The 26,447-nt window shown below is 36.7% G+C and overlaps 2 protein-coding genes across 13 annotated transcripts; one reads left to right on the top strand and one right to left on the bottom strand.

Annotated features, from left to right (window-relative positions):
• Window positions 1-6,036: 6,036 nt before the first annotated feature.
• Window positions 6,037-12,048, bottom strand: LOC109705552 (pentatricopeptide repeat-containing protein At2g39620-like). 12 transcript variants are annotated; one of them, XM_020226280.1, is made up of 4 exons: window positions 9,113-12,048; window positions 7,930-8,543; window positions 7,649-7,774; window positions 6,037-6,508 (listed from the first exon to the last, which is right to left on the bottom strand). In XM_020226280.1, the coding sequence occupies exon 1, from the start codon at window positions 11,998-12,000 to the stop codon at window positions 9,184-9,186; it is 2,817 nt and encodes a 938-aa protein (XP_020081869.1). In that variant the 5' UTR covers window positions 12,001-12,048; the 3' UTR covers window positions 6,037-6,508; window positions 7,649-7,774; window positions 7,930-8,543; window positions 9,113-9,183. The 12 variants fall into 12 exon arrangements, with proteins under 12 accessions (XP_020081869.1, XP_020081875.1, XP_020081872.1 ...); XM_020226286.1 differs by lacking the exon at window positions 6,037-6,508 and having other exon boundaries at window positions 7,384-7,774; window positions 7,930-7,957; window positions 8,071-8,543; XM_020226283.1 differs by lacking the exon at window positions 6,037-6,508 and having other exon boundaries at window positions 7,384-7,774; window positions 7,930-8,139; window positions 8,233-8,543.
• Window positions 12,049-14,544: 2,496 nt separating this feature from the next.
• Window positions 14,545-22,414, top strand: LOC109705559 (ribosomal protein L11 methyltransferase-like). The gene is made up of 7 exons (XM_020226294.1): window positions 14,545-14,979; window positions 16,459-16,542; window positions 18,656-18,796; window positions 19,633-19,698; window positions 20,661-20,828; window positions 21,205-21,480; window positions 21,894-22,414. The coding sequence occupies exons 1-7, from the start codon at window positions 14,656-14,658 to the stop codon at window positions 21,993-21,995; spliced, it is 1,161 nt and encodes a 386-aa protein (XP_020081883.1). The 5' UTR covers window positions 14,545-14,655; the 3' UTR covers window positions 21,996-22,414.
• Window positions 22,415-26,447: the final 4,033 nt, after the last annotated feature.

Genomic DNA, 26,447 nt, shown 5'->3' with positions numbered 1-26,447 from the left:
GCATTTTATATGATCATTTTGATGATGGAACACAGCATGCCTTCCTAGTAAACAAAATAGGTATATTGAACGACATGTTATTAAGTTTCAAGTGGAATTTTAAAGTTTCAGTTAAATTTTAAATTTTAAAATGCCGTGTAAAATACAGTTGGATCTTAAGTTTCATGTAAATCAGCTGAATCTTAAGTGTTTAAATGTCTACATATGTTTTAGTGATCATTAAGTGGAATTAAGAGCCTTTTGAGTATTTATTGGATCTTAAATATTTTAATAATTATGAGACTCTCTAGTTTTAATGTGTCATGTAAATCAGTAGTGAGATGAGTGATCAATCAGATTTTAAATTATACCCCAAAACCCTCCATGCCCCCTAATTATTCTACATATTTTCTTGGTTTATTCCGAATTAAAACAATTAATTAATGTAGGAAAATTACTAATTGCTCTATAAGAACTAATTTATCCATAAGTTTAGTTGATTAAGTAATTGCCTCTAATTCTAGCTAATTGCTTCTACTTTATGTAAATTAACGAAAATAGCTTATCCCTAAATGACCCCAAACCCGGTTTAGTTTGACCCAAACTTGAGAATTATATATAGTATTAATGACTATTATTAATACCGTATATAATAACTAATATTTAATTAATGCATTAAAATCGTTGATGCTCTAGTACTTGAAAATGCATATATAATGATTAATAACTATATTCGCATACATTAGACTATACGAATTTTCCTTTCTTTTAAGATTAGCAAAAACAAGAGTAAATAGCAATATCTTATACTCATCTCTTATTAAATTAATCATAAGAAAAGTTATTTTCCAAAGAAATTATCTTATAAAGGAATTTCATAATTTATACAAGCTTATACTCTTTCATGACACCAAAACTCAATCCACATTTATAGTTTTCTGTCACACATAATACTGTGTTTACTAACACTAAAAAAAATAATTGATGTCAGAAAATTTCCTATTATGTATTTTTTCTAGCTATTAAATATTATTTTATTTAAACAAATTAAATAATATTTTGATAGTGTCATTAATTTAAAAATTTTTAATGTATAGTATCCTAGGAATGGAATACGGATTGTAAAGCGGCCTGTTTGCGTCTTTTGCCAATCTGTAGCATCTCTGAACTTTTGCAAAAATATAGATGTGGAAGTGGGGTTGAGAGAGTGGCATGTGACACAGGTCCCTAATATTTAGAAAGGTGTTGTGGGTCAATTTTGAGAAGCTATTAGACTTTATTTGGATGCAGAAAAGTTGCGTTCGTTGACGCACTCTAAGCTAGTATTGTAGCTATAGTTACTGAACTTCAACAAATTGCCAAAGTTCAGAGTGATGAATGACATTTGGACACTTCCACATGTTTTAAAGGGTTGTTAAGAGATGTTTACAAATATAGTTTGAGAGTGATTGGAAAGCTAGAGTAGAGAAAGTGCATTGCAATTACGAAATCTGCGAATTTCTGCATCTGTGCTGATACCGGTACAAGCCTAATGCTGTACCGGTCAGCAATGCAGCAGCCAAGCTGCAGCTGCGTCAGGCAGCAAGATTGTTTGGTCTTTCACTTCGTTTAACTATCCCTATCTCCCAGCTCGACCCCTTGGACCTCTCAGAAGTGCTAGGAGCTCAGGAACGAAGAGTTTTCCACCTTCTCTCTTTCTCTCTCTCTAGTTTTTTTTTTCTCTCTCCTACGAGAAACGCCGATTCGAGACGATTTTGCCCGGGTCAGTTGCTTGCCTGTTAGGCAAACTTGCACGGGCCAGTTCTAAAAAGGTAAAATTGAGTGTTTTGACGTATGATTCGTGTCGTAATGCTGGAATCACTGAAAGAGAGTTTTATAGGATCTATTTAACTTGATTTCTTCATTAATTCATAGTTTTAGCGATGGATTTGACGCGTTTTGGTTTCGTCTGCTTCCATTGTGATGTAAACAGAAGATTTCAGCAGCTAGAGAAGAGATGTTTAGCTGTGAAATTGGACCCCTTAGACCACGGATAACTAATTTGAAGTTACTTAATTGTAATTTAAGCTATTACAAAGCGTAATTCGGAATTAAATTGCGATTTGTTTGGAACTTGACGCAGTTTCGGTATATCTTCTTCACAGACAGGTCTTTGAGTCTCTTTGAGCTGAATTGCTACTCTTATGGAGCCGGTCTTTGGAAGCTATTCTATCCTGTGGTAAGCAGAATTTGAGGTCTAGAAATGTTGAGTAAAATTTGACTATAATAGTTATTATGTAAGCAATAATTGATGATCGTTTCGGTATTGTGGCAGCAAGAAGGTTTAGTTGATCCTTGCGACCGCTTTACATGGCATTGCGAGGGCTTATGCGAGCCTTAACTTGAGTATATTACACTTAGCCCAAAACAGGCATTTAAGGGTTACTTATGTTACTAAGTACAAATTAGGCCGGAAATGCTGGACATTATCGATCGTCCTTTTGATACACAGTGTTTGATGTTCGTTGTTCAGCAGGGTTAGGAGCCGTTGGAGCTGACATGTATTGCCGACTTCTTGTGACTATTTGGGCTGTTACTAGCTGGCGTTTGACCTAACCAGAGCAGTGAAAGCTACCCTATGTTCTTATGTAGTATTATAGAATCAGTATAATGCGCTGTGCACATCGTGGTTAATATAGAATCGAAACTATGTATTATAATTGTTTGCTATATGATTGAAATTAGAATCTTTATCAAGTAGAGAACATGAATTCGTGACCTATATTGACGCTAAAGTAGGACAAAATGACATGCTTGTGCTTATGTTGGTGTAGTCAGTTAATGAAAGTTCTAATGCCATATGTTAAATTAGCATTACTCTTTGCAGGCTTATTAATTAGTGAATACTAATTATTGCCAATATTTTATATTTGAGACTTCGATCAAAGGATCGCAGAACTTTGAAAGTTGAAAAGTGATGATTGAGATATGTTGGACTTGTGGAGTTGTTGTTGCCATTGTGCTTCATTCGCCACGCTTGTTGAGGGTCGCCCCCTACAAGCGACACTCCGGAGTTGGCACTAGCGACAGTTGCTCGCCTGTGCGGATTGCGGTGCGAAGTGGATTGCGTGGGAGTGTATACTACCACGGCATTAGACGCGGCCGCAAGTTGTACGACTTTGGGAAGATTTTTTATGAATGAAAGGAAAGTGCTAAAGGAAATTGGAATAATGGATGATTACCGTTACAGTGCATAGTCATTACCTAACTTATTATGCTTATGTTCCATGCGTTCATAATTGCTATGCTTCTATTATTCAGTTGATTCATTACTGTTGAGACTATGTTACTGTTGCTTACATGCTCATTACCTTTAGCTTGCTTAATAATATACATTCAATTACTGTTTTCGCTTTCATTTAATACATCATGAGCCTAGTGGTGTAATTCGCCGAGGCTGGCGGCTTACCCACTGGGAACTATTGTTTATAGTTCTCACGCCCTTTTTGTGGTTGTTTTTCTTCAGAGCCATCTACAGGAGAGGCTAGGGACCGTGGCAAGGGAGTCGCGTCTAGCTAGACATTGCTAGGAGCGTGTTAGTCGATCACCTTGCTACTCAGGTTACAGCCGAGGGTGATGTCCAGTTTATAGAGAGACTACCATTGTACAGACTTTTTGTATACCCTGTGTTGTATTTATATTTTGGATCCAGATGTGGCAGTTTGAGTACTTTCTTTTGCACCTCTATTTTGGTTGGACACGCTTGTTCTTTTGTTGATAGTCTTTGTGACTTTTACTATGCTCTGATATCAGGATAGGATTATGTTATGCTTTTACTCCTATCGTCTTGTTTCTTGTAGACGCCTTATATACTACAGGTGTATGGCGGGTCTGTTCACGTACCGGATATGCTTCCGCTGGTACCCGGGCGTGACACAATCCTTATTAATTCCACCGCAACGGATAATATCCGATTGATATGGATATGGATTCGGATATAGATATCAAAAATAGAAACCCGACGGATATGGATTCGGATATGAATTTTGACTGTACCCGACCCGAATCCAAATTTATTTCACATTACATATAATATGTATATAAAAATTTGATATTATATTTGAATTTATATTTTAAAAATTTAAATTTAATATAATATATTTTGAAATATTGAAAAAAGAAATAATTGTTTCGGGTTCAAATTTTCGGTTTCGGGTTCGGGTTTCGGATTTTTGGTCGGGTTCGGGTTTGGATATGGATTTTTAAAATCCGTCGGGTTCGGGTTCGGGTTCGGGTTCGGGTCTCGGGTTCGGAGTCCGGTTCGGGTTCAGGTTTTTAAAAATCCGTCCCGAATCCGACCCGTTGACATCTCTAAGTGGAGGAGCTTTGGGGGTTGCTAATTTATTTTTTTTTCGTTCTTCTCTCTCTCTAGACTTTGAACGTGAGTTGGGTGGACACTTCGGTTGGGGTTCGGATCGACGTCGACTTCGCGCCGGCGAGCCGTTTGAGCCTACGTGCGTCGTGGTAGCGCCGTTGGAGGCCGGGCGAGCGTGGGATTTCTTCTCCTATCGACTTCTCGCCGTTGTTGGATTAGCATTCGAGGTGGGTTAATCATCGGGTTTCTACTCCTAAGCCTAGTTGACAGCGTGTATTTTTGGGTCTTCGTATATCTTGTTTATTTTAGCTCAAATTCGTGATTGGCATGTTTATATGTGGAATCTGAGTTTGGAGCATAAAGTAATAATTTTAGACAATTTATACATGTTGGACGTGGATTTGACTTAGGAGAAAACCAGCGATTCTACACTGTCATATGTTAACACTACCAGATTTAGTTCTAAGAGCCATAGTTGTTTGTATCGCCGCAGTTTGTGGGTGGGGGATACCCAGGATAGTGTAGAATAATTTTATGCTCGTGCTGGGATGCCGAGCTTATTTTTACAGTATTGTTCAGACTGTTCCATATTGTTGGGTGCCGTTGAGGTTGACGGTGGACCCAGATTACTGTTTTTGCATCAGATTGTGCCAAGGGCACGTGCGTTTTGGTTATTAGACTTGTTAGACCCTGTTTACTTGACTTTAGCCTGTGAGAACCTGATTGAGCTCGACAGAGACACGCTTGCCTACTCGGTTGGGTAGCGCCCACTAGTGCCACTTCGGAGCCGGGCTTTGTGCGTTTGTATTGGTGTCGTAGTGTCCTGGTTGGACTTGCTCTCCACGGACTGCTTAGTGTGGAGGTAGCTTTAGCTTCGACAGGCGGGACGGGTGTGTTCACAGTTCCTGGGACGGGTATGTTTACAGTCCCTAGTGAGATTGGGCCAGGATTGACATTTACTACAGATGGTTAGTGTTAGAGTATGATAGTGTAGTGACATTTAGCTGTAGATTTATTCCAGCTTTTCCTAATATTCCTGCTTACTTCTGTAGACTTGGTGGGTGAACCGATAATTTTTTAGAGCGGTACCCACTGAGGACTACTTCTTTTGTAGTAGTTCTCACGCCCAGTTGTTACCTTTCGTTTTGCAGAGCCGTCGTCTGCGGCTGCTGCTGCTGCTGATCTTGATCGTGGCAAGGGCGTCGCGAGTTAGAGCCCTACCAGACGAGCCAGAGCTAGTGGAGTACCAGCTACAGGTAGTCGTAGTTTTTTAGTTCATATACATATTGTATCTCGCTGGGCGAGCTGTTTGTATACTTGGATGTTTGTATGTATAGTGAACTTCAGTTTTATATATCTCATTTCTTTTAGCAGCTCTATACTACTAGTTGTAGTATTATATGATTACAGGTACAACCATCGTTTCGTATACAGGAAAAATTTCTTTGTATATGGCGTATTTGTCGGCGTGCCCGGGGAACGAGTAATCCGGGGCGTGACAATAGAATACTTTTCTAACAAATATTAGCCAAACAACGTTCAATTACAAACAACATTTATATAACAAAATTATCAAACGCTTTACGGTTTTCTTAAACAACTATATCCTACAATGCTTCTATAACTGCACTACTTTGAACAGCTTAGCTAAACATGACCTAAATCAGAACCTAAATCAGATCAGAAATAAATAGTACTCGTATCTTAATTTTCTTTTGCTATGCGAAAAGAATTTGTGACTAAAATTATTTGTCAATATACTCAATATTTTTTTTAAAAAAAGTATTGACCAAAAAATATACCTACTAGGCTACTATCAAGCCTCCCATATTTTTTGAACCCCAAACTTAGTAACAGCATCCGAGATAACTCCCACTATGCTTTACAAATCATTTACACAATTCGACACATTAACTTTGGAAGTTGTTGTGTTAGAAAAGAACAACTACAAAATTTGTTTATACTAATTGCTTTGGTAATGAATGAAAAGGAAAAAAAACACAAATAACAAGATATAAAGAACAAACATGAATATTAAGAACACAAGGAGTGTTTATCAGAACCGAAAGAACTGCTAATAGTACTAAACAGAAGCAGAGAAAGCAATTGTTCAGAATATAAGTTAGATTCCAGTTCAGAGATTTCATAAAATCTCTCGTTTCTCGGTTTCATTTTCTGAAAGAAAAAAGTTGATTAACTAAATCAGACCAGTTTAGTTCATAATAGTAATATATGCATGTATATATAATATAATATAATAATTTATAGTAAGTAAACTAGATCGGACTGATGTACTATCTATATCGACCGACCAAAAGTATATTTAAACTTCTGATTTTGTTACTTTGTACTATGCTAGAATCAGAAATCAGATTTTTGAATCAGAAAACCAGTTCTGGTTGGGAAAAACAAGTGCTCTAGTCACTAGTAAAGGAAATTGGCAAGGCAAGCAAAGCAAAGAGCTCTAGGCAAATTACGCTGGAAAAACAAGTGCAAAACAGATTTTGATCTAGATATAACCATGAAAAAGGATCATTAATATATGGTAGGTTCAAAAGCTAGAATTTTCATGCAAGAGGGGCACTTGAGAATCTGAGATACTAAATTCACAGCTTCATTTTGATTACGAATGGATTATTTTATTTCATAGCTTGATGACTCAAAGTGTCAAAGACATGTATAAGAATTATATATGGGTCATGAGGTAGGCATATAATGTAAAACATACTTTGTAAGGAGGATTCTTCCAGTTCAGTAATCGCTTCGGTTTGGTTTGGTTTTTAGGCAAATCTCGAACCGAACCAAATTTTTTGGTTTGAAAAAATTACAACCGAACCAAACCGATTTATACTCGGAACTGATTCAAACCAAACCAAATTAATTCATTTTGATTTGGTTTTCGCAATCAACTTTTTAAATTTTCTATATTTATCATGAATAAATTTATAATTTAAGATTCAAAATTGAGTTATTATGAAATCTCACACAAAAAATTTAATTATGAACATAGAATTTTGAGAAATGTGTTGATATATGATCAAGATTTGATCAACAGTACAAAATTTTAATAAATATTATAGATAAAAGTGTACAAAGTATTACTATTCGATTTTCGGTTCGGATTGTCGGTTAAGAAATGTGTTAAAACCAAATCAAACCAAAGCTGAATTTTAGTAAATTTCAAAACCGAACCGAATCAAAAACCATAAGAATTGAATCAAATAATCTTATTTGGTTTGGTTCAGTTTGGTTTTCGGTTTGGGACCAAACCGTCTACACCCCTAATAGTAAACTTTGGTGCAGAACAGCACGTACCGGAATTGCATCAACCGCACATCTCCGAACGAATGTCTTGTCCCTTTGGCATGGCAGGTTTGTTCTTCCTGATTGTTTCTTGTATATCAGTGATCCACAATTGGTCAACTCCCAAGGGGACACATCCTGCTATAACACGGTTGTAAGCAGATTTAACATGTTGTAAGCAGGTAAGATGAGTGGCACGTGAAAATGTGTGATCTTCCATCCTTCTGGAGTAAGTTTAACAGAAGCGATATAAGAATTCTTTGTTGATGCTCCAGAATCATGGAATCATTTACCTGAGTACTGAGCCTCTTTATCAATCTCCTGCGTCCAAATAAAAGATGAGATTTCAAGTTTCTTTGCTGCAGGAGCTGAGTCTTGAAAAATTTGCTAATGATTTTTGCAGATTAACTTGATGGCTGGCTTTAGGACTGTACCAATCAATAATTCTTTTCAAAGCAGCAGTAATTTCGTCAATAGAAGCTTGTCCACTATTGATAGATCATCTGTTTTATAAATGTTTGTTAGTTGTTGCATCCCCACAAAACTTGGATCTGAATATTTGTTTGTATCTTGCAGGCTTATGTAAGAACACACACAGTATGCTAACACCAAGTACAAGAACGGGCACTGTTGCCTTGTCTCCTTTATTGGAGAGAAGAAACCACCAGAGTTATTGTAGACCAATATAGAGCAAGCGACTGAGGGATATGAAATAAGCAATTAGATCTATATAATGCTGAGGAAAGCCATGCAACTGAAGAACAGCTACTATAAAGTCCAAGCGCATAAAAATGACATGCCTTAGCTTATGTCTGTCTTTATAGCAATAGTCCCTTACCTTCCATTTATTGGTTTTAGAGTCATTCAAAATCTCCTGGACTACTGGTACTTTCAGAAATGAGACGACCTGGGAAATACACAGATTGATCATCAGAAATTAGTTTGGCAAGTAAAAGGCTTCAATCTACTCCCAAATATTTCTAGCAATAATTTTATAGGTAATATTGGAAAGACTAATTCGTCTATATTCCATAACTGATAAGGCAGGATCTCATTTAGGAATTAAAACAATTTCAGTTTTATTCATTTGAAGACAACGCACCAAAGTTGAAAAAGGTAGGGAATAATCAATGGAAGTCTTGCTTCAGAATGCAAATATCTTTGGGAGAACTTTGCTCAAGAAACATCTGAGCCTGGAACTTTATCCCAGTTCATCGCAAGATGAATATCTCTAATCACCACCTCAGTTGGCACCACAGTTACAATGCCACCTCTATACATGATCAGCGGTGACAATCGTCAAACATGCTCCGAATATTTTTCAACAAACTTGGGTAGTTATTTGAGGAGCATATCTATTTTCAAAATACCGTAAGAATACGCCAAACTTCAGAGAAGCATAAATGTTTTTTAAAAATATCCAACTAAATAAATTTTCACAAATCTGGGGTTTCCAATGGCATAGTCGGTTAATACCTGTCCATCATCATGCCGATTTTCGTTGATTTTAAGAATGATGAGGCCTAATGTTGCGTGGGTTTCTCAAGTCATGAGAAACTATCCACAATGCTCACACCATGCACCTTTTGGAGTGTCAAACTGATATATTTATTTCTAATCAAAGATGCATCTAACCATCTCCCCGCCTCCGCACGCATATTCGACAGTAAAACACGGTACCCACAGTTTAAGCTGTTCAGTTTAGATAGGTTTTCCGCTACATCAAATCCAACGTCAAAGTTACCATGAACTCGACATGCTGAGAGTAAAGCACCCCAAGAATGAACCCCCAGGTTCACTGGCATTTTCATCAAAGTTTCATGTGCCTCCTCAACTAATCCGTTGCGCCCAAGAAGATCAATAATAGATGAAACATGCTCTCTACTTAGTGCCAATGAGTAAGTGCTAGTCATCAGATTAAAGAATTGCTGGCCCTTCTCTATATCACCAGCATGGCTACAAGCTGAAATAAGAATGAGAAAAGTGATCGCAGTAGGGGTTAAGCCAGATTTTTGCATTTTAACAAAGAGTTCGCCGGCTACCTCTACATTTCCATGTAGACCATAGCCTTGGATCATTGAATTCCATGACACCACTGTTTTGGAGTTCATACCATCAAAAAACTGACGAGCTGTTCTCAATTCACCACATTTAGCATACAAATTTACCACAGAAGATCCAATAAGAACATCAGATTCAAACCCAAGTTTCGATATGAATGCGTGAACCCTCATTAAATAGCTCAAAGAAGAGACTTTTCTACAGGCCTGGAGGAGGGTGAGAAGAGTAACTGAATCAGCATCCACATTATTAAGCTTCATCAGACGAAAAAGTGATAGAGCGTTTTCTATAAGGCCATGATAAGAGTACCCAGCTATCATATTATTCCATGCAATTGTTCCCTGATTGCTAGCTTTACTGAATACTGAGCTTGCCTCATCGAATTCATGAAACCTTGAATGCATAGCTATTAGAGAATTAGCAACGAACTCATCATCGACAAAACCTGATTCAAGCACATACTGATGGATAAATTTTCTTTCTTCCTTTTGTTCTCTTAGAGCAATGGCCTCGATAACTCCTGCAATAGATGTTGAATCTGGCACAAAACCATCCTTTTGTTGCATAAAATGGAAAAGCTTCAATGTCAATCTGGGGAAGCCATTCTGAAGACAACCATGTATCATTGTGTTCCATGTCACTATATTTCGATACTGCATTGTTGAAAACAAATGGCAAGCAACATTTAAAAGCCCCAAACTAATGTAAAATTCCAACAGTGAAGTCGTAGCAAAAGTAACCACTTCAAACTTATTTCTCAACACATAGCCATGAATGGCTTTGCCAGATAAAAAATTTTGTGATTGCGTGCAGATAGATAGACCATTCACAAGTGTAACGGCATCCAAAGGGCAACCTTTGCACTGCATAGAGCGTAAGAGTTCAAAACCCTCCGAGAAACATCCATTATGCGAACATATAGAAAGCATGATATTCCAGAGAAAAGTTTCTTTGCGCATTTTACAGAGAACATGGTCAAAGAATTTGCGGGCATATCCAATTTCGCCGCAATCACCGTAAGCAGTGAGAAGCGAGGTGCCCACAAATTTATCAGAATCAAGTCCCATTGCTATAGCAAGGCAATGAATAGACTCAACAAGTTCCACATGCCCACACAAAAGCCTTACGGCTTGCAAAGAACTAACCAACAACTCAGAACTTAGTGCCGATTCAGTTAAACGTGAGCACCTAATAAGTTCTAGAGCTTTCTCTGGGCATTTCATCCGAACATACCCATCGACAAGAATGTTCCAAGAGACAATATTCCTTGCCACCATTTCATCGAACAATGACTGTGCAGAATCCATCTTCCCGCATCTGCAGTACACCAAAAGCAGAGAATTCATAGCATAAACGTCCACAAAACACCCTGACTTAATTATTGAAGTATGGATCAACTTGCCATCATCAATAGCATCCTCTCCTAACTGAGCACAAGCTTGTAAAGTGGTTTCAAGGGTTACAATATCCGGATTCAATCCTCCGTCCCTCAACAAGTGAAAAGCTTCTAAAGCTCCACAAACAAGCCCATTTTGGGTATACCCAGCTATCATAGCATTCCAAGATACAACATTCCTTTCCCCCATCCTATCAAAAAGCCTCTCCGAAACATGAACATCCCCAACCTTATTGTAATAAACAAGAAGGGAATTCCCCAAGAAAACATCACCAAGCTCGCAATGCCGAACAACGTAACCATGAATGGACCTCCCAATCCTCTTATCATCACTGCCGCTGCTAACCTGAAGCAAAACGGAGAGCGTAAGTGAATTGGGCTTCTCGCCGTAAAGACCCATCTCATGAAACAGATCCAACGCGGCATCCGCATGCCCGTTACGCGAGTACCCGGAAAGCATCGCATTCCAAGCAGCGACATCTCTCTCGGGCATTCCATCGAACACCTTACATGCCGAACCGATATCTGAGCACTTTGCAAAGGCGTCGACTACGGCGGTCGACACCAAGATACTACTTTGGAATCCGGATTTGAGGATATGAGCAAAGAGAGAGGAAAGCAAGGAAAGGGACGGGAGCGCGGCGGAGGATTTGAGGAGGGAGAGGTAAATGGGCCTGTCGGGGTCCACAGCTCGTTCGCGGCGCGCGCGAGCGAAGAGAGAAAGGAGGCCGAGGTGGTCTCCGGCGCGAGAGAGGTGTCTTAAGCGAGAGCGCAGCGTTAATGGGGTGTGAGAGAGGTGGAACGAAGTGAAGGAGTGGGAGAGAGCGGAGCGGGTGATATGAAGAGAGAGGTGGGAAGAGGAGAGAGTTTGGAAGGAGAAGAAGAAGAAGAAGAAGGGCGCGCGCATTAATTTTGAACGGCTCAGGAAGTAACGGTCGAGAATTTTTGGGTTTGGTTTTCGTTGCAACGATATCTGAACCAAGGATTAAAGTGCAGCACTGATCTTATCCACCGTATCGTATTGTTACGGCACGGTATCCGCACGATACAATTTTTGTACTAAATAAATATATTTTTAAAATTAGTAATTAATTTTTTTAATAAAATTTAAATAATTTGATAAAAATATATAATAAATAATTGACATAATTTATTATTAAAAAAAATAAATATTTTATGCCATTATACGTCGACAAATATATATTTTTTGTGACCGGTACGTATAGGCATGGTTCGGTATGTTGGATGTGTCCACATGATATATTCATGACGATCCATAAATATATGGTCAATCTATTTAAGATGATCTATAAAGACATTGTAGATCTTACGGTTATGATGTATCTGGACACGTCCTCGATGGACGGACGTGATTTAACATTCTTACATCAAGTTATATGTAAATATGTAATATGCGGGAGTCCCAGTCTAACCCTAATTTAATTGACTGTGACGGCTCCATCTCCGGGGATAAGAAAATTAGACTCGAAACTACGAGTCACGAGCAAGTTTCAACACGGTACGCTTTCGTGCTACGGCACTTAAATTCTTAATCAGAATTTCATATCGATATTCTGCTTGAAATCATTTTTATATTTTAAATCACATTTCATAGATTAAAATTTAAAAAGAAAATTAGAGTACACTATTTATCCTTAGAACATTTTTGCTCCTTAAACATTAATTTATTATAATTTGGTCGACTTATCTCAACTTTTTGCTACTCTTCGAATAAAAAAAAACAATATGTTTTAATTGATACAAGAAGTTTCAAATTACAATGTAAATAAAATAGATAAATCTCTTATTAATACCTAGGTCTTTGATTTTCTGAGGCTACTTATTTATATGTAATTGTAAACGCAGTGTACTTTAAGGGCTTGTTTGGTTCATCCATTTTGGGTATGGAATAAGAATCGGTTTGATCAAATCCGGTTAATTTTGTTTGGTTCGCATAAATCGGTTTGAAATTTCTATTCCGGACTGGAATGGGAATGACCCATTAGTCTTTAACTTGATTCCGGTCTTCTAGTCCGGATTGATATTTCATTCCGGAAGCTCACTAAGTTCTTGAAGCCCTCTCACCCTCTTTCTCTCCACTCCTTTCCCATAAAAAAAAAAAAAAAAAAATCTATCCTCTCTCAAAACCCTATCCCTAACCCACATCAATAAAAATTTTTAAAAATAAATTTGATATTTTTTTTGAAAAATTTATTAGAGAATAGTATTATATTTTTCATAAATTTTAAATAAAATAAATTTATATTTGAGAGTAAAATTAGTATTATAGTATCCTATAATTTTTTTAATTTATACGAACCAAATAATGAAATGTGAATAACTCATTCTAATTTCCAATCCACAAATAAACCAAACGTCTTGGGGGAGTGGGTCATTCCAATTATCATTCCAATTCATTCCCATTCGATTATCCATTCCAATTCCACACTTGAATCAAACAAGTCCTAATTGTGTACGCCTTGAAAATTATAACATTTATTGCAATATTTATTTTGTTGGCTGCTATTGTATCTATATTTTTTATATTTGGTAACTTGAAAATGTTATCGTTTATTTCGTTTTTTAATAAAAAAACAATTGATTCAGATTATGTTATGAATTTTCAAAATCTTATGATTTCACTTTTGCGTTTTGATTTTGGTCATTGGGGTTTTTCTTTCTTTCTTTCTTCTTCTTTTTTTTTTTTTTTTTTTTTTTTTTTTTTTTTTTTTTTTTTTTTTTTTTTTTTCTTCAAGTTTAGGGATACAAATGTATAAATACCTAAACTATAGAGTATGAACTATTTGAATTTGACTAACAACCTTCCAAAATTAAAATTTGATTTTACTATTTAATATTTCAACTTGTTTGATCCGCTTCGTTTATTTTTTAAAAAATAAACTTAGCTAAAAATATGAATTAACTAGAGTTCAAACTTGGGACCTCGGTATCAACCACCAAATTCTTTGCCACTTGTGCTAGGGGGATCTCGGGTACCAACCACTAAATTCTTTGCCACTTGTGCTAGGAATTGTTGGTAATAATATTTGGACTTTAAAAATTAGAATATGTAGTTTATCAATTTAGATTTAGTTAATATATTTCATGCAACTCTCAAAACTATAAATTTATTAAAATAAATAATTAATTTAAATTCTAGAGTTCAAATATGTTTAACTGATTTAAATCAAATAAATTAAAAGATTTGATAGTAAAATTAAAATTTTTAAAAATTAAATAGTCAAATCCGAATGATCTTTATATATTTAGGATATAAGTTTTATACGCTGTTATCAAAAAGAAAAATATTTTTGGTATATTCAAAAAGAGGTGTAGATCTTACTCTTCATCCTAGAATTAATAAAAATTTAAATAATTTTTAGTAAAAAAATAAAAAAATAATATAACAAATAGAATATTAATAGTTTTGAAATAAAATGGAGATAAGACATACACTAAACTTTGGAGTGTAACTGTAGCATTTGCTCAGACCAAGAATGGCAGCAGGCACCGAGGCCAATCAGCTCTGATCCCCCGTCCCCGCCTGCAGTCTGCCGTCCAAATGCTGGGCCGCCTCCATCTCCGCCTCCGACCCCTCGGCCGCCTCTCCTCCCTCCAACCCCCCTTCCCTCCTCCGCTGCTCCTCCCCACCACCGCCGCCGCCGCCCACACCACTCCCACATCCCCTGCAAACCGCCCCACTCTTTCACCAGCTTATAAACAACCATCTCCGACTACCCTTCTCCTCCTCCACCAGTCCAAGAATCGAAGAGCAGGAAAAGGAGGAGAAGGAAGCTTCTGCACAAATCGAGCTGCTGTGGACGCCGCGGCGGACGTCTCCGCTCCCTTCTACTCCGCCCACATTCGTTGCCGCAAACGAGATGCCGTGGGTGCTCCCCTCACTCACTCCCCCTTTCCCTCTCCCCTTCCTTCTTTAGCAGCATCACGTAGGTGTTGGATATAAATATTAAAAGTCTAAAGTACAGAAAATCCCTATGTAAATACATGCCTTTTCACTTTTCTTTGTCGACTTTAAAAAACCTACATTTTACTTCTTTAAAATTTCAGAAATATTTTCACCTTTAAAATTTCAGAAATATTTTTGAGGAGAGTACAGCGTTAATGGAGAGGGCAAAATGTCCAAATTCCAAATTCCCATACTTGTCACGTGAGAAATTTTTTTTTTAATATATTTCTGTTATTTGAAGGATATTTTCGGTATAAATTATAAGAAACATACAAAATAGTGATGGAACTCTGACGGAAGGGGGCTAAATGCAACAACTTGAAATGTTGAGGGGGTAACATGTAGGTTTTTGAAAGTTAGGAAGAAAAAGTGAAAAAACGGATATTTATAAAAAGGTTTTCTATAATTTAGCCATATTAAAAATACTATTATCCGGTAGCTTAAGCTTCTGAAAAATAATGGTTATTTCGTATTGTTTAAGCTGCTAGGGAATGGTGATAATCTTCAAACCCCTGCGCAAGTGGCAGATATATGGTGAACTTGCCACATGCATTAACTGAAAAGATAATGTAAACGATAACAAAAATGGCGGATGTTTGTTACTGTATATATCCAAAATATTGATCTAGTAGGAAATTGCTCAGAATTAATCTTCACATAAATGAACTTACCAAACTGATCTAAGGAGGGAAAATGCTATAGTTGAATTATCAAAATAGATAGAAATGAGTAGCTTCCTATAATGGGAAAAAAAAAAACCTCATCCTTGCAATGCCAAAAGAAGGAAGCTATACTGTTACAATTTACGATTCTTATTACTCTTCTTGTTTCATATTGGACATTAGATTTCTGTTTTGGAGATTACAGTGGATTTATTTATCTATTTATCAAGAATCGTGGGCATACGATTATTCGATTCTCAAATGTTGTGAAAGAGATTGTGTTCATAATACCAAAATCGCATTCCTATGAGAAGAAATGGTGTTTTTGTTCCTATTGAATTTGCCGCCCTCATTTCTCGTAATAGCTTCTTTTGAAATACGTTGCTAAATTATAATTGGATATCATATCTATTATCTGGCAAAATGCTTTTCTGTCTAATTGCCTTCAGTTCTTAGTGATCATCTTGACGTTAATAATTTCGGAAAATTCGTTAGCTAATTAATGTGTATTTTGTTATCTGTGCATGAAAAGTGGATAGCTCAAAATGCCTTTTCTGTGATTTCGGAGTTGTTCAGAAAAATTTTTTTATTCAACTTTGTGAAAACTCTGCTTTTCAGAATAATCAATTCAATTAATGATTTCTTGTGCTTTGTTTGTTCAGTTTTAAGAGAAAATCCAGATTTTGTGCATTTACTTGTCCATTGTTTAGACACTAACACAAACAATATAGTGCAGGAGGCTCTATCAGAAGCTCTTATGTGCTTTGGTGCAAATTGTATTAGCATGGATGAATTAAGTGATCATGGAGATCATGATGAAGTGAGCCATTAAATTCCTTATCTTCTTTTGTGGTTAAAATTCTGTAATATCTTCTTCTTGTATTGAGTTGTCAAATATGGATATGTTTTGCGTGCCACACCGTTGATTCTCTTTACTCTTCCATGAACTTACAGGTATATTGGTAATTTATATAGCTAATAGTATCTGACCAATTCTGAGGATCAAGTCTCAAGGTGCTTGTTAGACGACTGGGGAGTGCTGGTTAAAATGATATCACTCTTACTTAGAGATGATTCTGAAGGGACAAACTAACAAGTTTACAGCTAGAGTAAGTTTATTAAATGTTATGCTGACCAATTTTATTGCTGAGTAAGCAAGCAACCCTACTCACAAGTAGCATGCTATCGTGAAGTCTAAGAATGCAATGTGACTAGCAAAACCAAACAGTTGGACATGATTGTCGATGCTTGTAATTGAAAGAGAGCTTCATGGGAGGAAGTTTCTTGAGCCTATTTCTCTAATTGCTGTCTATTGGGACAGAAACTGTGCTTAGAGTTACTAAAGTTGTGCCACAAAATCAGGAAGAATCACATGGTGAATATATGACATTTGAGTCCACGTGGTATACTAAAGTGAAAACGTGATGGATAAGTTATTTCTAAATGATGTAACCTGGTCAAGGTAAATGATGAAATTGACATATTAAAGATAAAAATAGCCATTTTTAACCTATATATCTCAGTTTAAGCAGTTGATTCATTAGTTCCAATAAAAAATCAATTTGACGATGTATCTCAACGAAATGTAGGTTGACTATCTTAATACTAACAAATAAAATTGCCAAAACAGTATAATTTTGAAATTCATCCTGTAAAAAAGAATGCACGTATAGAACCCGACATAAGTTTAAAGATCTATACAAACAATGCTAAAGAGGGATGCATTATTTATTTAGGACTTCTGGACAGCAAATAGGTTGATCAAAGGGATGTAGTTCAGTTGGGTATCCGCAGAATTGCTGTCTAACAGAGCTGTTCAAAGAAGCAGAAATATTTTCATTAAAATCCTCCTGAGAGTCTCCTGCTGGAGGAAACGTAACACTTGCAATTGGGCCTTCTCCTTTAGGGACCCAAAACTTCATGTCAGCTTTGAGCCATAGCACAAATTCTAGATATTTGCCTGGATTTTGGAGTCATTTGCTTTCTAGAGTAGAGAAGCTGCTTCAGAAGCAATTCATGAGAACAAACAGGTGCATGCTTTAGTACTTGTTTGGACTTGGAGCATGCACTGGAACAAACGTTTTTTGGTATAAGCAATTCATTTGTCGGACATAATCCAAACAAGTACTAAAGCATGCACTGGAACAAACCAAAACAGTTATAAGCAATTCATTTGTCGGACAATAAACTCCAGAAGCTGCTCCTGAGATGTATTGAAGAAGATTGGTATAGGTAGCAAACAGACAATGATTTGCCACGGGAGAGGGCATAGATGCACTCTTATAGGGTTTATGGAGCAAGGACTGCGAAGTAAGAGCTGAATAAATTTGCCTATTTCCAGGTATACCAATATGTCAATAATTATGATAAATAGTAATTTTGAGTTAAAGTTGAGAAAGCTAAACATAACTACACCGTTTGCATGGATTTGCAAGAGCTGTTTATGATTGCCTGTGTATTGGGTTGGAGTTGTCCTAAATCAGTATTTCTTTTTGTGAACTTGTTACTTTGCTGTCATTTTTGAGAATAATTTAGGTAAAAATTTATGGAATTTACCTGAACTATGGACCATTTGGATTTGGCTACCCAACCTTTCAAAAATTTGATTTCACTCTCCAACCTTTCAATTTATTTGATTTGAGTTAGTCAACATTACTTTGACTCCAAAATTTAAGCTAATTACTTACTTTAATAAACTTATAGCTGTGAGGATTGTATGAAATATACTAACTAAATCTGTAAAGAGAAAAACCCATTCAAATTTTTAAGTCAAAGTGCCATTGACTGACTCAAATTAATAAATTAAAAGGTTGGGTAGTAAAATCAAAATTTTGAAAGATTGGGTAGCTAAATCCAAATAGTTCATAGTTCAGATAAGTTTCATGCATTTTTTTTTCCAATAATTTAGTATTTATATGCAATGCCTTCTGCAGATCTGCCTAACTTCAATTTTTCCGGATGGACAAGATGTGAGCGCATGTATCTCGAATGCTGCAAGTTCCGTTGGTTTGGATTATGTACCGAATTATGAAGTCTCAATGGGTAAGCAGTGTGATTGGGTGACAAATGCACAGGTTAATTCTCCACCGTCAGTCGAGCTCTTAATTTGTGCAATTCTACTGTTCCTCTTAGTCTCCTTCGAGAAAACTCTATTTTATCTGATAGGATTTTCTTTTGGTTTTTCATAAAATAGAAACATTACAATTACTTTGGCGTTGTAAGCCATAAGTTCTTTATTTCTCTTTCTGAACCTTATTAAAGAAGTCGGAGTAAATAACAGTTAATATCAGTTTGAATATGGAGTGCAATGCTTCTCAGATTTCTGTTATCATCGCGACAATCAATAGTAGCTAGTTTGATAACTGTAATTGTTAACTATGGAATTCTTGTCTACTGTGTGATAGAGAAGTCCCTAAACACTGGTTTAACGTAGATATCATTTACGCTGTTTAGCTCATAGAAATTGATTTTTATCAACTAATACAGGGAAGTGCACCCTGTTTTATTACTTTGGCCACAGTGTTGGAGAACAATTACTAGAATTTTTTGTTGTACTCTTGGGATTATGTAATTACGGAGAATTGTGTTGTTTTAGTTTTGAACTGTTTCTTCAATGACCTTTTAATTTAGTAAAGGCTGTTTGTATTTGCCGCACAGCATTTTTGTAGTCAAACCATTTAATAAAATTTGCTACTTAATATAATTGGCAATTTAGAACATGGCACATTTGGACAACTACCGGAAACCCAGGAAATATGTAATATTCGGAAAGTAGACGCTGCAATAGTTCTTACGCAATGTTGGTTCTTTCTATTGATTCTTTGTAATATCCTGTTGATTAAATTTACTGTCTCATGGGATAATCTTTGATACTGGAAGGGGACAACATCTCTCGTTATGTCTACTACAGGAATCTTTTCATCCAATTGAGGTTATCAATGGTCTCTGGATTGTCCCCAAGTGGAGGGATCCCCCTGTATGTTCACACACAATTTCTTTCTGCTCTCTCGACAGACATACACAAATAACATTTTAGATTGATTTTTATCGCTATACATAGCACTGCATGATGCTTTGCTGGTTCTTAAATCTAGTTTATATGTGTTACTATTTGGTGCTTAACTTATTGTTGGCCACATATTGTGTATATAATTAAATAATTATATAATATATTATCTAAAACAATTTCATGCTGTAGATCATTAATTGCTAGATGTTCTGAGCTACACTAGGAGCAGATTGTAAACTAATATATCTATGTTGTTTTTATAGGACTTGCATACTGTTGTAAGATGGAACTATCATGAAATACCTTTCTCGAAGGTTCTATTATATATTGATTTTGTATGGCACTACATCTCATCATATGCGTCCTTCCTCCTCTTTCTGCATGTTTAGAAATTTCTTCACTACGTTTAGCGTTCCAGGCACTCAAAACAAAATCTTAGTTGAAGTATAGGAAAACTAAGAACATATTCGCACCTTAATAAAAGGAAATTAAGGGATTGTAGCATCCAAGTATAAGACCGATCAAACCAAAGATCCAGGCAATTACAAGTTATTTCATTTTCTGTACTGACCGGACGGTTGCATCTCACTCTGCAATCTATGAATTTGTTTACATGATAATAAAGTATGATTATGATATAAAATCAACTGATTTCTGGGCATTTTGCTCCTTTGCGATCATTAGTAAGTCAGAATTTTAAAATTTTGTAAATACAGAAATAAGGAATACTTTTACTTTGCTTTGAGATTACAACGTTGCAATATTCGTATATGTAGTGTGCAAAGCAGCACCGGATCACGGCCTATCTTGCCTTTGCACATTTAATGGAATTTTACCCTACTTGGATGGATAAAACATTGATTAGAAATATAATTTAATCGTCTATGAATTAAATTGATTGAAATTCTGTTATTTGTCGAATCTGCCAGGACCCACAGGCAACAAATATTCTTCTGAATCCAGGGTTGGCTTTTGGGACTGGGGAGCATCCTACTACCAAGTTGTGTTTGTTGCTGCTACATGAAGCCATAAAAGGTGGAGAGCACTTTTTTGACTATGGTACAGGCTCCGGAGTATTAGGAATTGCAGCACTGAAGGTTTCTTTTATTGTTCTAGCTTTTCTCTCTCCTATTCCTTTTCCCTTTTCCTTAATGAGATCAAACCAACAAATTTTAGTTAGCCATGAGTTCTTTTCTAACTAATTTCTTCTTTTTTACATATTCATATAATCGTGGAATGAATAATAGTCCAAAGTTGTTTGCTAAACTTTTTTTCTTTTGCTGGCTTGTGTCTTTAATTCTAGTGTCCCAAAATTCTTATGTAACAAATAACGAAAAAGTAACTTTTGTCCAAAATTGAAATGTTATATTACTTTCATTTTGGATAAAAGCTACATTGTTTGTCACAAGCTAATATTGATTCATTCAAGTAGAGCATTGAATTCTCACATGTCATTTTGTTCCTTTATTGTAGATGGGGGCTGCAATGTCTGCAGGGATAGATATAGAGCCCCAGGCTGTGACTTCTGCACGAGAAAATATTTCCCTAAATGGAATTGAATCTAGCAAAATGTCAGTTTACTTGGTTCCGAGCAAAGTCAACTCACCAAATATTGATTCTGCAAAGGGGAAATTCGACATTGTCATAGCCAATATACTTATGAATCCTCTAATGGAACTGGCTGAAGATATTGTTTCTTATGGAAAGCCAGAAGCCGTTGTTGGTGTCTCGGGAATTTTGTGTGAGCAGGTACTCCTATTTAACATCACTTCCATGAGATTGCCTTGTCTGCCATTATTGATGCCCCACATATACATGAAGCTACTCTCATAGCACCAGCGCTTTGTTCCTTAAGACTCATTTTAGATGATAGGACATTTGAATTGACAAGGCAATCCATTGGACATGACAAAAGAGTATTTGGAAATCTCTTTGAACAAAATCTCTATGCATGTATGCATTATCTATTTATCACCTAATTTTCTCTATGGAACACATGTATGTAGGTCTATGCATGTACGCATTATCTATTTATCACCTAATTTTTGTTTAGAATCTTGCTTACCATGAGTGCTACTCTATCGCGCCGTCATACTTGTATGAAATGTCGATAATTTGGTGTTTTTATTGCATTTCCCAACTAATTAGCCCTGCTGGAGCAGGTTCTGCAGATTAAAGAAGTTTACTCACAGTACTTGGATAATATATGGGTCTCCGAAATGGAAGGTTGGGCATGTCTCCGTGGGACGAAAAAGAGAATCTGACACCGTGTTTGTTCAAAGCAGATTCACCTCACAATCATAATTACAGCCGAATTGAAGAATTCAATCTAACCTTCTCGCAGAACTTGGTTCTGTTTTTGTTGTATTATGATTCTAGTGTCGACTAGTAGTATCTGTACAGAGGTGTAGCTGCAATAACTAATTTTGTTTCAAAATGAGGACAATTAGATTCTAAATGCATTCTGTTAAGGGTTCAGTACAGTTTCACTTAGAATCCCCAAAATTTTACGGAAAGAGAAAAGAGCGAGAAAAACCATACCTGCGGGGCTGGTTTACTTTTTAGATTTCAAACGTGAAATCTAATTGACATCAGCTTTGAAAATCTGAACCATTCACTAGCAACAATGTATCATTTGTGTTTTTGCAAGTAATAACCTATTGTGGTGTTTCTTATGACTTCATTTAAACTAGGGAAAACTTCAAATGCCACCATTGTGGTTTCATATTTTTTTCATCTTAGTATCCTGTGGTTTAAAGTATATTAATTTAGTACCCTGTGTTTTCGCACTTTCTCACTTTAGTACCCTATGGTTTAAAATGCATCAATTTAGTACTATGTGGTTTCATTTTTCTCTTTTTGTCTGCTCCTTTGTTAATATTTTGTTAAATTATATACAAAATACTTTAGATATCCTACCTAGGTTTATCGAATATTTACTTTAGTATCCTTTAGTTTTAACTTTTCATAATTTTTTTTCCGTTAATATTTTTAAATTATAAAAAAAACTTCAGTACCTACCTAGGTTTATCAATATCACTTTATTACTCTTTAGTTTTAATTTTGTTACTGATTTTTTTTTCCACCGTTAATATTTTATTAAATTATATACAAAAAAAACTTCAGGTACCCTACCTAGGTTTATCAAATATCCACTTTAGTATCTTTTAGTTTTAACTTTGTCACTGATTTAGCTAAAAAAATTAGTAAAATGGATAATAAAAAGAAAAAAAAAATTATATGGTACTAACTCGATACACTTTAAATTATAGAATACTAAAGTGAAAAAGTATGAAATCACAGAGTATTTGAAGTTTACCCTTTAAACTATGACTCCACAGTTTCATTGGAAAACAGCACAATATTTTTAATACCAAATAGGCCCTAGTCAAATTGCGGTGAAACCACGTAGAGATAGGACTACAGAAATTATATTTTAATCAAACTTGTGTTGTCTGCACAAGTATTTTGGCGCATTAGTGAAATATATAAATTATTTTTTTATTGCACTTTCTCAATATACCTATTGATGTCAAAACTAAAATTAACACACCGACCTAACTCACGTATGAGCTAAAAAAATAAGGATACGTGGTACACCAGGAGTCGACAATAAGGTGCATGAAGGTCAAGAGCGTTTAGGCGGAAACGGTTGAGAAGTGGGGCGTAACTTTCATGAGAAGTGGGGCGTAAATTTCATGTGAAGTGAGGCGTAACTTCTATGAGAAGTGGGGCGTAACTTCCATGATCATGGTTACACCACTTCCCCCAGTACGATAACCAACCAATAATGTTGGCTGATAAGATATTATAAATAGTAACTTTGATGTCTGTAATAGAGGTTTTTCTCTCCCCTGAACGAGAAGACCATCGCATTTTCAATACTTTCCTTTCCTACATTTATCACTTTTTAGGAGTAGTCTATATGTAATCTTTTTTACCCGCATTTATTGCTTTCCTAGGAGTAGTTTTTAAGTTAGATTTCTCGAATCTGTATGCCCCACGGGCACACTCTATTGTAATCTAGATTTTCAGAGTCTGTATGCTCTTCGGGCACACTCTGTTTTGTATGAGTTTCCAATTTCATTTTAATATATAAAGGCATTCGGCTCTTTCAGCCGACCAGTCGCTGTGTGCTTTATCTTTTCGGCTCTTCGGCCGACCCAAGTCTTTGTGTAGTCCGTACATTCGGCTCGTCCAGCCGAACCGACTCTACAGTAGAAGGTTTCGAACTCGGCTGATTCGATCCTTCATCAACCGAATCGCTTAATCCAGTCGAAGGGCGCAAACTTCGAGGGCCACTATTCGTAGCCGTTCCGCATCCCTACACGTTCCCCGAGGAAGATCTTTGACCGGGTCAAGGATTAGGGAATTCGGCTCCCAACAATTTTTGGCACGCCCGGTGGGACACATTTAAGGTAATTTTTATTCTTTATTAAGATATAATGGCTGATGATAACGTCATGAATTTACGCAATAGGGTCGTTCCTAGAAATTCTGGGAGCGATCAACAATCCAGCAATTCAGATAACGCAGGAGAACACCAAGCAGTCTTACCTGCCGAGGGTGAGACTAGTGGTCAATTCGACCAATAGGAGTCTAGTTTGGCTGAGGCGCTTGGACAAATGACTCGGGTCCTACAAGTGTTGGACCAGAATAGTCATAGAAGCACTGAACGTTTAGATGTAGTATTGGCCGCAATCACGGCCTCGAATAAGAATATTGTCCGAATAGGACAATTGTTGACTCGTAACGAGCAATCTGTAACAGGCTTACAAGGGCCTGTAATGACACCGGTGTTACAAAATCCTGTAACACCGGCAAATGATCAGCCTCAATATCAGGGGGCACCATTTCAGGCGGCTTACAGACTGGCTATTGTTAATGCCGGTCAGCAGCCAGAGATAGCTTGGGGATTACCACCTTCTCCGCCAGTAGCAGCATATCAGCCCCAAAATGCAGGGGCTAGGGCTGGGGGGCAGGCCCCGAATGTACAAGGGATTAACTCTGTGGTACAAAATTTCGGTCTACCACAAGGACCGAATATAGCACAAGCACAAGAGCAAGTTCCCGCGTAAGGGAACATTAATGAAATATATGCACAGATCGAAGAAGCCATTCGAAATACTTTCGGAGTAGGTGCAAGGCCGGCAATGCGGCCTGTATTTAGATTACCTTATCATGCAAATATAGACGCAGAGCATCCATACCCGGCAAATTGAAAAATGCCCAAATTTGACAAATTTTTCGGTGATGAGACTGAAAACACGGTCGAACATGTTGCACGGTTTACAGTACAATGCCGGAAAGTTGCGGCAGATCCATTTTTAAAATTGAGATTATTTAACACTTCATTAACCAAGATAGCTTTCACTTGGTATACAAGTCTATCGGCTAATTCCGTCCAAGATTAGGACAAACTAGAAAGAAAATTTCATGAGCAATTCTATAGGTCGGAACCAGAATTATCGGTCGCCGACTTGGCTTTATACCGACAAAAGTCAGGTGAAACGATGGAAGAGTATTTGAACCGTTTTAAAATAGCCAAAATTCGGTGTTTTATGAGAATGCCGGAATCAGAGTTCGCCAAAATGACATTAAATGGTCTACATTTTAAGATAAAAGACCATTTTGAAGATAAGTATTTTTCTAGGTGTTAGAGTTGCCCAATATGAGTAATTCCGTAAGAAAAGTGAGGACAATCGGCTGTAATGGAGCCAATGTAAAAATCAAAGCAAAGGCAAGGAGAAATTCTTGCTAGAAGAACAGTCGGTTCAAAAAGAGCCGAGCTAATCAAGTGAAAGTGAAGAATCGGCTGATGAAGCCGAGGTATATGCGGCTGGTAAAGAGCTACTTTCTTCAAGGAGAAATCCTTGATAGAAGAACAGTCGGTTCAAAAACAAGTAAAAGTGAAGAATCGGCTGATGAAGCCGAGGTATATGCGGCTGGTAAAGAGCTATTTTCTTCAAGGAGAAATCCTTGATAGAAGAACATTCGGTTCAAGAAGAGCTGAACCAATCGAGTAAAAGTAAAGAATCGGATGATGAAGCCGAGGTATATGTGGCTGGGATGATAAAGAGCCGTTTTCTTTAAGCTGACCAAGACCAGCGAAACTAAAGCTTGGGTCTCAGCTGTGCCATTGAGCAGTCGATTTGGCACCAATAGTCATCCGAATATTCATTCGAAAGACTATTGGAGGGGGCATTGTTGATGCCAAAATTAAAATTAACACGCCGACCTAACCTACGTATGAGCTAAAAAAATAAGAACACGTGGTACACTAGGAGTCGACAATAAGGCGCCTGAAGGTTAAGAGCGTTTAGGCGGGAACGGTTGAGAAGTGGGACGTAACTTCCATATGAAGTGGGGCGTAACTTCCATGAGAAGTGGGGTATAACTTCCATGTGAAGTGGGGCGTAACTTCCATAAGAAGTGGGCGTAACTTTCATGATCATGGCTACACCAATTCCCCCACTACGATAACCAACTAATAATGTTGGTTGATAAGATATTATAAATAGTAACTTTGAAGTCTGTAATAGAGGTCTTTTTCTCCCCTTAACGAGAAGACTATCGCATTTTCAATACTTTCCTTTCTTACATTTATCGCTTTTTAGGAGTAGTCTATATGTAATCTTTTTTGTTCGCATTTATTGCTTTTCTAGGAGTAGTTTTTAAGTTAAATCTCTGGAATCTGTATGCCCCACGGGCACACT

Source organism: Ananas comosus, unplaced genomic scaffold (genome assembly GCF_001540865.1).
Source record: "Ananas comosus cultivar F153 unplaced genomic scaffold, ASM154086v1, whole genome shotgun sequence".
Classification (NCBI taxonomy): domain Eukaryota; kingdom Viridiplantae; phylum Streptophyta; class Magnoliopsida; order Poales; family Bromeliaceae; genus Ananas; species Ananas comosus.
The sequence above is the reverse complement of the archived record's forward strand: the minus strand, read 5'-3'. Positions and strand labels throughout refer to the sequence as shown.

Bases quoted from the DNA above. Each gene is read 5' to 3' on its own strand.
- LOC109705552 (XM_020226280.1), bottom strand. From the start codon at position 12,000: ATGCGCGCGCCCTTCTTCTTCTTCTTCTTCTCCTTCCAAACTCTCTCC.
- LOC109705559 (XM_020226294.1), top strand. From the start codon at position 14,656: ATGCTGGGCCGCCTCCATCTCCGCCTCCGACCCCTCGGCCGCCTCTCC. The intron at 16,543-18,655 runs GTGAGCCATTAA...TGCCTTCTGCAG, and splicing joins ATCATGGAGATCATGATGAA to ATCTGCCTAACTTCAATTTT. The intron at 19,699-20,660 runs GTATGTTCACAC...CGAATCTGCCAG, and splicing joins CCAAGTGGAGGGATCCCCCT to GACCCACAGGCAACAAATAT.